Here is an 11,990-nt window from a genome sequence, read left to right on the forward strand (position 1 = left end):
AACCCAATAGTTGTTCAGCTTCTTTCATACCAACTCAATGGGGTTCCAATTTGGTTATTAAGCTTGTCAAGCCATACATGACAATATTTTAGCAGCAACAACAAGGACTTATCAGTCCAGAATAGGTTCCAGTCATCTAAACTTGACTTTTTGGTGGTCCATTTTTATTTTCATTTTTTTGTCTCTTTACGACCAAAACCAAATCTTTAATACTACAGCTTCTTCCATATATATTTTATTGTCTTGGTTTAGATAGATAGATAGATTATTTGGGAAGACTTGCATTTTACTACAAATTTTTTTAGATACTGTGATTTATATCCTTCGATAACTCACTGAAGTCCACATTATTAACTAATATTATGCGCCTTAAATAATAACACCAAAAATTCTAATATTTCATGTCTTTACTGAGAACAACCATAAAACCTCATAGTGCTAGTGAAAAAAAAACATGTGAATTAATAACTGGTTGACTGGTTGTTTTGTCCTGTTGCATCACCCAACTTCTAGTTGCTGTCATTTCAGCTGTCGTACAGACATTCTCACATTATGGTGAAAAAAAGTTTTGATACACTTGGGAATTCATCTTCCTCTCAATCACTGTAAGCTGGTCAGGCCCTGATGCAACAAAGCAGGCCCAAATCATGATGTTTCCTCCACCATACTTTACGACTGGGATGATGTTTTCATGATGATATGCAGTGCCTTTTTTATGCCAAATGTAGTGTTGTGTATTTTTTTTCCAAATAGTTCAATCTTACTTTCATCAACCACAAAACATTTTTCCAATACTGCTGTGGAGTCTCTATGTGCTCTTTCGCAAACTTCAGACATGCAGCAATGTAGTATTAGCTTCCTTAATAGTGTCCTGCCATAGACACGCTGCTTGTTTAATGTTTTACCTACTCTAGACTCATGAACACAGATGATAGACAGTTCTAGACATGCCTTTAAATCTTTAACTGTCACTAGGAGTTGTTTCTTTACCTCATTAATGACTGTTCATTAGGCTCTTGGGGTCATTGGACTGGCCGCCGACTTCTTGGTAGAGTAGCCACAGTCCCAAAGGGTCTCCATTTGTAGATTGTTTGACTAAGCGTATTCTTCTTGTATGTATGTAAGTAAAGTAGCTGTAGTCCACACCTCCAAACAAAGTTTCCTAACTTATGCTAACACCTGACTCCAATAAGCTCTCAAGTCATTATTCAAAAGGGTTTTATGGTTATTCTCAATAAAGACGTGGACGATCAGAATTTCTTTGTCTCATTACTTCAGGAACATTGTATTTGTTAATTCTCTTGACTTAGATTTAGATCTTTATATATATATATATATATATATATATATATATATATATATATATATATATAAATATATAAAAACTATTATTTTTATTTATCTTGTGTTTTATTTTTCTGTTTTCTTCAAGGTTTGTTACATTACTAATACTTTTTTACACTGAAATAAAACAGACTAATAGGGTTAGAAAATAGACTTAACTCTAAGTGATCTACAGACAGTAGCAATGGAAAGTGCTCATTCTGACACTCAAATTTATTCATATTTTAGGAAACTAAATATAACAACTGTAATGTTAGGTCAAAGTCCTACTGTATACAAAGTCATAAATCCAAGCAGGTTGACTGGTGGATGGAAAATAATGAATTCAATGGCTAATAAAGCCTGTTTGGTTAATATCAACAAAACTTTTATTCACATTGCTACTTTTTTCAACTATCTGGCCCTGACATGTTTCTTAGTGTTTTTTTCAGGCCTGAGGAGAATAATGAAACATTTTGGAGCAAAGATACAGAGCAGTAAACCATAGCTAGAAGCCAAGATAGCAAAGATCTCCACAGCAACAGTGTATTTTCCAGGAGAGCTGACATAAGCAGGGACAAAGGCCACCCAGACAGCACAGAAGATCAGCATGCTGAAGGTGATGAGTTTGGCCTCGTTGAAGTTATCAGGGAGTTTCCGAGCAAGAAAAGCCAAAAGGAGACAGGTGCAGGCCAGCAGGCCAATGTAACCCAGAACCAGAGAGAAACCCACCATAGAAACCATGGCACACTCCAGGGTGACCTTTGACCCTTGGAAACCCACATCACGCTTAGGCACAGGAGGACTGAGGGTCAGCCATGTAGCACAGATTATAACCTGGATGAAAAGAAAATGTGATTAAATGTACTGCAGAAAACCAAAAGTTGTATAAATATTTAAAAAGTAAAAGCACATATTATTACTTGGATACAAGTAAGAAGGCAGACACTCCCTCTCTGTTGGCCTGGGCCAAACCACTTGATCAAGGCTTCAGCACCAGGTCGAGCTGAACGAAATGCTGCAAGAACCACTATGGTTTTGACTTTGAGACAGGAAACACAAAGAACAAAGCTGATCCCAAAAGCTGCCTGCTGGAACCGACAAGACCAGACTGATGGACGACCAATGAACCCCAGAGAGCACAAGAAGCAGAGCTTCAGAGACACAAGAAGCAGGAAGCTCAGTTCTGAATTGTTGGCTCGTACCTACAGATGAGAAGTCACAGTCATATACACAAAAGATGACAAAATGAACAGCCAGACTTTTATGACTTCTTCATCAAGAACTCAACAGGGCTGTGGCAAACAAACAAACAAACAAACAAAAGTAGAGGCCAACTTCAAGCCAATTACACAAGACACCATCAAGTGCAGCATTTCCCAAGGAGATGCTCTGCCCCCATTGCTGTTCTGCATAGGTCCAAACCCTCTTATAGAGAGCTTCATTAAGAACTGTTACAGACACTGATTACAGAACTGAGCAACTTCAAGTCCAAGTTCAAGTTTAAATGAGAATTAGAGTAAAAGAAAAACTGGACAAAAAAAGAGAATATTTACTTGTACTTGTTATTTTTTGTGATGCTAGATATAGTATGTCTATGATTGCTAGAGTTCTAATGCTTTGAGACAATGCAGCACAGAACAATGTTGTGTAAGTTAGAAATAGGATAGATCAAGAAAAGTAGAAGTCCTGAGGTCAAATGTCCATAAAAAGTCATTGAGAATGAGTAAAATAAGATTCTGTGGGAATTCCAAATAGAGACTGATAAACTGACGATAGTAGTGTTGGACAACCATCAAGGACATCAGGAAGAAGGAACACGAGAAGACTGTCCAGAAGAATGCCGTCATAGGAACAGCAAATATATTGCACAGGAACCTGAAGCTCCCAGTCCCCTGGAAGAGTCAGTGTTATAAAAAAAATACTTAACTAATAAAATACAAATTTATGTGAATTCTCACCACAGGTGTTTGACGGTTGCAAAGAAACACCACAAACACAGCTGCTGTCACTGTGGCACCAAATACAGCTGCTGTAGTCAATGTAATGCCCAATGTTTCATTAAAGGACAGGAAGTCCAGTTGACGTGGGACACAGGCAGTTCGTTTGGCATTTGACCAGAACTCTGATGGACACTGATCACAGTGAAGAGAACCTGTATTGAAAAAGAGGAGGTGAAGAGACAGTACAGAAATACAAGTATAAAGCAGATGTAACGGGAACGGCATCAGCTACTGTTCTACATTAGACACACTCACCAGTTTTATTACTAATCTCTCCTTCAGCACATGGGATACAGTCAAAGCAGCAGACAGGTTCCCCTTTCCTGTTGGTCTTTCGGGTGCCTGGGTGACAGCTGTCACTGCACACTGAAGTAGGCACCTAAAAACAGTCAACACATTTTCTCAAAGACAAATTAAAGCGATTCTAACGGCAAAGCTACATTTATAAAACTCAGAGATTCAACCAAACTATAATAATTTTCCTATTTAGCACCTGATTGGATCCTGTGCTCCACTGAATCGCTGACTCATTGAGGTGGATATCAAACCCATCCACACAACCGATCAAAACTAGTTTTGTTCCTTCAGGTGTGTTCTGCCAGTTGACAAGGTCGTACTTTGCTGGAATGTCAGCACCTTGGAAATAAAACATTTCCCCTTGTGGTGTGGTGAAGTTCACGTTGTTCAAGTGCTGCAACAGCTGTGAGATCAACAAAATACTGAAACAGGTCACATTGGAACTGACTGTGGAAAAGAAGACTTATCACAAATCTACTTTTGGATCATTCTCAGGTAAAGACTGACTATTGTGTATACCTCACTGGGTTTGATGTGTGCTGGAGAAGAGCAGGTGGAGCTGTTTTGAGTGATGCTGTCTATTTGGGGGCAGGAGAGAAGACTGTGAAGGGCATGAGCTGCAGCATAAACAGCAAGGTAGACGTTATATGTCACTCTCAGCTCAGACATGTCAGTGAAGGGGTTCTGGACTCCGTCAAGGGACTCTGTCCCACTGCAGGGTGATAGTACAGCTCTTTGAAGAGTCCCAGTGGCAGCAAATGAAGCAGAAATATTTGTTGGATGGGTAGTGCTTGTGGTGGGGGTGGCAGAGTCCAGAGGTGAGGTGGAATATGAATCGAGAGGAGAGGCCCCAGGATGACATCCAAACTCAGTCTCCCAGAATTCTCTTAAAAAAACATCACTGGGACGATCAACTGGGTTCAAACCTCTGAGAAAATGTTCAAATCCAGGTATTGTTGAACTTTTAATGGCAACACCAAGAACAGCTCTTGCCACTTCACTAGTGACAGGGTCTTGGAGAAGATCACCACTGGTGCTCCAAGCCTCACTGGCTAGAAACTGTCTGTCAGTTACCTAATCATAGCAAGAAGACACAGTTATTATCAAGTTAAACATCATTTTTAAAATGCTGTATTGTTGATAAAAATTAAATGCCTCCATTTGCATTTGCATTATATAATATAATATACATTATAAAATACAATTGTATTTCAAGTTCTTACGTTTATATTGGCTAGTTGAAGAAACAGTTCCATCACATCTGTATACCAAGTAACAACCAGAATCACTTTTGCCGTTGAGGCCTGGATTGTGAGAGCAGCTCGTCTGGCATCACTGACAATGTTTTCCCTGTTGAGAGATTCAATGAATGCTAGACACACCCCCGAATCCTGAGTCTCCTCCTGGAATATCTGAGACATATGAATAAAAGATAAGAAATAGAAACATAAAACAAGAGGAATAGTAAGAAGAAATGTATTTTAATACATGTACTAATAAACATTTATAATATAAATAATAATTAATTAATTAATTAATTAATTAATTAAATAACAAATGGAAACACCTTTATTGTTGTGTGGCCATAATTATTGTCTTCAATCACTGCACCAATCCAAGTCCATTTGAAGCGTATGGCAAGCTGAGCAAATACTCGGGCTTGGTACATATCACTTGGGATGGTCCTGAAGAAGTTTGGATACTGGAGTCTGTCACTTAGACAGGGGCAGGTTGAGAGGTAACTAATCTGAAAGACAGAGATAAAACACATGAGACGTTTTGAAATTGATACAGATAAAGACTTTTTATCTTTAGCCCCAAAGCTGTTTTTTACCCTAAAAGAAAATTTCTGTACTGTTTAGCAAAAATGTACAGAGCAATAGATACAGTCAGGAAAAAGATACGGTTGAAGCAGTAGAGCCTTAAAAATGCCAGTAACTCTACATAACATGAAATTAATGAGAAAATGCTTCAGCACAGTGTTCACAGTGTATTACAAACAAGACTTACTAAAGGTACAGAGACTGGTGCAAGGATTCTGGAGAGTATCTCAGCTGTTATGGAAGACGCAGCACCAATAATAAGGGGAACAGCATGATCATCTAATGACAGCATTTCCACATAAATTAGGTTAAATGTTACACACACAATAACAATTTTAACACAGCTTTGTATTCTTTTTACTGTCAATGTAAGTTTGAGAGCAAGTTACCTCTGCTCTCAGTAGAATCATTTGTAAAATCACAGGTGGTACTGTCTCCTCCTGCTAGTGACAGCGCTGCCTGGGGAGCCCAAGGCGGACGGCTACAGCAATCAAAAATATGGTAGCCCAGCCTCACACCTGGCAGCAGTGATTTACTATGATTGATTTCTTCTAGGGCAAAGACCATTGCATACATATACTGCAAGGGAGCATACTGCAAACTGAGACCATGAGTGAGAAAGATTTAGAAAACTATCAGTCAGTATATATAAAAGATTGATTTTGATCTACATTTTCCATAATTTCATAAAGAAAAAAAAAAGAAAAATGCAAAGACATTCATTCTTTTTTATGATAATTAGCAAATTAGTTCAGTTTTAGTAGGCATTTTACCCAGTGCAAAGTTTGTAGTGGGGCAGCTGTGTGAAGTCATGGTCTATAGCTGGTGTTTGGTAATGAAGATTAAAGAGTCCACCAATTACTAAATCTCCATCCTGGAACAGACCCTGACTGCTCGGTGAACCCCATCGAGAACAGGTCTTAGTCTGAACACCCTGCAGTGCCATGTTGAGCCCCAGCTGATTCCCCACAAGCCCCAAAAGGAGCAGGGATAGGACTGAGTAGGTCCACAGAGTGAAATGCCAGGAGAACCAACACATGGATGCAGCTGTACTGAACAATAAAGTACAATATATATATATATATAATATAACTAATTAGGCAGCTTGTTTGCCAGTCTGCAGGAAAAATAATTTTTATGATACTTTATGATATCCACCTGTAAAACAAATAAGCAGTTCAAACAGTTAAAAACATATATTTTCATGCACTATATGTAATTTTCATTGGCAACTGATAAGATATCACAAATCCAACATACCTCCTCCTCCTCCTCTGAACAGTTGACATGTTGAGGTGGATATTTATAATAGATGTAAAGCATTATATCAAGCAAGTAAACATGATGGCAGTTACAAACAAGCTCAAATCCCTCCTCTCAGGAGTAACTGTAAATTAACATCTGCATAATCGCAAACGAGTGGTGTTTGTGTAGAAAAGTATGTGGAAAGTCGAAGGTGTGTGTGTAAATTGTCTCCTTTTTTTTGCAAACTTTGAGTTCTCTCCTTTTTCTTACATGCATTATAAAATATACACTAATGAGTGGATGATTGGAAACAGCTATAGATTTATGTATTTTTATTACTATTTTGTTTGTTTTATTTACTCATATTTTTGTACACATAAATAATATAAATAAATAAGAATTTTTAAGCATTTTTGAACACAATCAGGAAGAATGCTTGGTCATTGTCTTCCTGCAATATTAAGTTATCCCCAGTCAGTTGTTGCACAGAGGGAATGGATCACCTCTTCAGTGTGGTATCTATGCTAAGGATACCTTGTAGATCCCCAGTTTACTGAATATGCCAATAACTACTAAACAGCATGCATGTTCATGTTTTGTCTCCAAAACCAAAACAAAATTCAATTCATTTCTATCTGTAAAGTGCCAGGCAACAAAAACAACAAGAAGCATCAAAAACATTGGGCAGGTTAACTGGATTCTGGAGATGTACAGCTCCAGGCCGAGGATACCTGCAGAAAAGGACAGAGAGAGGGAGACGGAGGGGAGGAAACACAACTACAGGAGAGATAAGGTACAAAGTTAATGACAAGGAAAGCTTCACTCTGAGAATGGAGAGTTCTGTTGGGAAAATACAGAACTATGGGGTCTTTAAGGTAAGATGGAGCTTGATTATTAAGTGCTTTATATGTGAAGAGAAGTGTTTTAAATTCAATTCTGGATTTTACAGGGATCCAATGGAGAGAAGCTAACGTAGGAGAAATATGATCTCTCTTGCTAATTCCAGTCAGAACTCTGGCTGCAGCATTTTGGATTAACTGGAGGCTTTGGAATGAGTAATTGGGACATCCCATTAATAAGGAATTACAATAGTCAAGTCTGGAAGTAACATATGCATGGACTAGTTTTTCAGCATCACTTTGGGACAGGATGCTCCTAATTTTAACAATATTTCTCTGGTGGAAAAAGGCAGTTATAGAGATATCTTTGATGTATGAAGTGAAGGAGATATCCTGATCAATGGTAACGCTGAGATTTCTGACATTGTTACTTGAGGCCAATACTAAATCGTGTAGGGTAAAAATGTGATTAGACATAGTGTCTCTGAGATTTTTAGGACCAAACAAAATAAGCTCTGTCTTGTCTGAATTTAGGAGAAGGAAATTGGAGGACATCTAGGCCTTTATGTCTTTTAAGCATGCTTGAAGTTTGATTCATTGATTAGCTTCCTCTGCTTTCATAGATAAATATAGCTGGCTATCATCTGAATAGCGATGGAAATTTAAAGAGTGCTTCCTAATAATATTGCCTAAGGGGGACATATATAGAATGAAAAGAATCGGTCCAAGCGCAGAACCTCGTGGAACTCCATAGCTAAATTGGTGTACATGGAAGACTCATCATTAACAATCACAAACTGGAATCTATCTGATAGATACGATTTAAACCACTCTAGTGCTGTTCCTTTAATCCCAATGACATCTGTGTAATAAAATGTTGTCATCGTGTCGAATGTAGCACTAAGATCTAACAAGACGAGTATAGAGAGTAGTCCATTGTGTGATGCTAAAAGAAGATCATTAGTGACCTTTACCAGTGTTGTTTCTTTACTATGATGTACTGGAACTCTTCATATAGGTTATTTCTGCAAAGGTGGTTACATAATTGCTTAGAAACTACCTTTTCAAGAATTTTAGATAATTCTTTCCAGGCTGAGCCACAGAGCCCACTTCAGTTCACTATCCGCTCCTCAGTCCCTCCCCCACACGACTCAGCCACCACCCTAACAATCTCAGCTGAGCAAGTGAGAAGAGAGCTGAACAGACTTCACCCCACAAAAGCGGCAGGTCCTGATGAAGTCAGCCCAAGGGTGCTGAAAGGCTGTGCTCCTCAGCTATGTGGTGTTCTCCAACACGTCTTCAACCTCAGCCTGCAACTGGAGAGAGTTCCTCTTGGGTGGAAAAAGTCATGTCTGGTTCCCCTGAATAAGACGCCACGTCCCAGAGTCCTCAATGATTCAGACCAGTGGCTCACATTATGAAGGCTTTCGAGAGGCTAATCCAGGAGTCCCTCCGACCTCTGGTCAAACCCTCACGTGACCCCCTCCAGTTTGCTTATCAACCCCATATTGGAGTGGATGACGCCATCATACACCTGCTCCATTGCACCTACACCCACCTGGACAAACCTGAGGGCTTAGTGAGGATAATGTTTTTTGATTTCTCCAGTTCATTCAACACCATCCGGCCGGCACTGGTGGAAAAGAAATTAAAAAACATGCAGGTCAACACTCCCCTGATTTCCTGGATCATGGACTACCTCACTAACCGCCCACAGTATATCCGCCTGCAGAACTGTGTGTCTGATACTGTGGTCTGTGGCACAGGTGCTCCACAGGGGACAGTTCTGTCTCCATTCCTCTTCACCCTGTATACATCAGACTTCAGGTACAACTCAGAGTACTGTCATCTTCAGAAGTTCTCTGATGACTCTGCAGTTGTAGTATGTATTAAGGGTGGAGATATCACAGGGAACCGTGGTGGACAGTTTTGTTGACTGTTGTGGACTCAACCATCTGCAACTCAACATCAATAAAACAAAGGAGCTGGTCCTGTCATCCCTCTCTCTATACAGGGGGAGGATGTGGGGGTCGTGTCCGAGTACAAATACCTGGGAGTGTACTTGGACAACAAACTGGACTGGACCAAAAACTCATCAGCATTGTACAAAAAGGCTCAAAGCCGGTTGTACTGGGGTGGCAACATGAAGGTGGCGGACACTAACAGACTAAACAAACTGATTAGGAGGGCTGGTTCTGTTCTGGGGGTGGAGCTGGACCCTCTACATGTTGTGGCTGAGAGGAGGATGCTGTCTAAACTCCTCTTAATCCTGGACAATCCAGGGGATCCTTTCTACCTGTGGCCATCAATCTGTACAATTCCTCCCCCCCATGTAAGGTGTGGGGGAAATGATAGTTGTGTCATAAACTAGCTGTCAATCCACATAGGCTATATATATTGACCCAATTTCATTCGTCTATTTTACATATTCTGTTTATATATTGAGTTTTTCTGTATTTTTGTTATTGGTTATGTGTATTTGGTTGTATGTTGGTGTTGGATCTTTCCTGGTTGTGGTTCCTTTTCTTTCTGTCTGTTTTGAGAACAACGGTAATGAGGCAAAACAATTTCCCTGGGCCCAGAGTAGGCTATTTGAGTAGGGGTTTGACAACAGCAACCTTAAACACCTGTGGTACATAGGCTGTTTGTAAAGATAGATGGCTCTGATCTAAAATGGAAGTGCTGACCAAAGGTAAGAAATCTTTGAGAAGTTTAGTCGGGATGGGGTCTAAGAGACATGTTGATGGTTTAGATTAATTAATTACTGAAATTCTCAAAGGGGATACTAGGCTTGACAGAGCTATGACTCTTTGTCAGCCTGGCTACAGTGCTGAAAAAAAACCTGGGGTTGTTTTTATTTGCCTCTATTAATAAGGAGTAATATGTGGTTCTAGCTCTAGGGCTTTTTACATACTATTAAATTATCTTTCCAGGCTAGGCAAGATTTATATGAACTAGTGGAACACCACATTCTTTCCAGCTTACATAATGTCGGCTTTAAGTTACGGATTTGTGAACTGTACCATGGAGCTAGCTTCCTCTGATTCACTAGCTTCTTTTCAGAGGAGCAATAGTAGTGAGTATTGTTTGAAGTGAGGCTGCAGTACTATGAACAAGATAGTCAACCTCCTCTGTGTTGGCACATGGCTCTGAAATAAAAGATGGAATCAGTTCCTTAAATTTGTCAACAGCATTTTCATGTAAACATCTACTTTAGTAAATTTTATTCTTAGGTAAAGTACAGTTTGGTACTGTAAATTCAAAGGTTATTAAAAAATGATCAGATAAAAGAGGGTTTTAGGGAAAACAGTAAATGGGATTATTTACATTTTGGATAAAACCAATGGAGTCTTTGTTCTGCAAGAGGAGTTGTCTTTATTTTTATCAGGTTCTTGTGAAGCACTCCTCTTGGGTTAGTTTTTGATATAAATAATGTAGGTGGTGAGGGAGCAGACACTGTCTCTATGGGGTTATGGTGGTTTTTGTGGGGTGACGGCTGTAAGGAAGCTCCAGATAGTTGTGTACGACTGCGTCTCTGTGTCCTGGGCTCCACTCTGAGATGTCAGGGTTATATTGTATAACCTAATAAACTCTGAAATATTTCTGGATAGTAGAGGCGCACCATCTAAGTGGTATGGATGGCGTATCTTCTAATCAACCCGGGTTTTCTACAAAAAGTTTTCCAGTTGTCGGGTGTCATTAACTCCTGTGTGAATTATAATTTTACTGGATTTCCGTTTATCCTTAGACAGGAGTTTCAAATAGAATTAGACGTTGCCCACTCTGGCCCCAGAAATACACTTGACTATAGCCGCTGGAGTCTTCATGTTTCTGACAATTATCAGAATCAGAAACATTTTATTGCCAGGTGCGATAAAGGGCATTTTACAGCACTAGGAATTTGGAGTGGGTTTCCTAGCGGTTCTGTTGCTGAGTGGAGAACATCCGTTTGAAACGTGAACCTGGTTGTAATAAATTTTGTGCGAGTGTCTAGGGTTATGCTTTCTACGAATCGTCAGCCAGCCAGCCTGACTTCCCGGCTCCTCAGGAACTGCTGGAGGACAGCTAATGGGAGCTAAGCTAGCTGGCTTATTTTCCATGGTGCGGAGCCAAGTCTTCAAATCAGTCAGCCTCACCTCCAATGCTGCAAATAAATTACATTTGTTACAAATCCCCTTATCACTAAAAGAGGCAGAGAAGAAGCTAAACATGTTACAACTCTTATGCCAGTCACTGTGCACTAGAACTATGTATTTAGTTTTAAGTTGGATAAAGTTAGAATAAACACAGCACAACAGAATAAAAAAAAAAAAAAAAAAAAGCAGTAACCAGAAAAAAAAGTGGCAAAGAAAGTATGTGTGGTTGTGATCTGATTTTCTAATCTGATTTAAGTCCACAGTAACAAATATAATGTGCCTAAAAGAACACAAAACAATCTTATCTTTCATGTCTTTATTAAG

At 39.4% G+C, this 11,990-nt stretch overlaps 1 protein-coding gene across 1 annotated transcript; it reads right to left on the minus strand.

The window, feature by feature from the left end:
• Positions 1 to 1,734: 1,734 nt before the first annotated feature.
• LOC113165342 (extracellular calcium-sensing receptor-like) lies at positions 1,735 to 6,485 on the minus strand. Its single transcript, XM_026364764.1, has 12 exons — positions 6,220 to 6,485; positions 5,836 to 6,047; positions 5,643 to 5,725; positions 5,191 to 5,370; positions 4,847 to 5,035; positions 4,424 to 4,697; positions 4,143 to 4,345; positions 3,820 to 4,026; positions 3,582 to 3,705; positions 3,285 to 3,478; positions 2,247 to 2,528; positions 1,735 to 2,160 (listed from the first exon to the last, which is right to left on the minus strand). Exons 1-12 carry the CDS (start codon positions 6,483 to 6,485, stop codon positions 1,738 to 1,740), a joined length of 2,637 nt encoding a protein of 878 aa, XP_026220549.1. The 3' UTR covers positions 1,735 to 1,737.
• Positions 6,486 to 11,990: the final 5,505 nt, after the last annotated feature.

This window comes from Anabas testudineus, chromosome 13 (genome assembly GCF_900324465.2).
Source record: "Anabas testudineus chromosome 13, fAnaTes1.2, whole genome shotgun sequence".
Taxonomy (NCBI): Eukaryota; Metazoa; Chordata; class Actinopteri; order Anabantiformes; family Anabantidae; genus Anabas; species Anabas testudineus.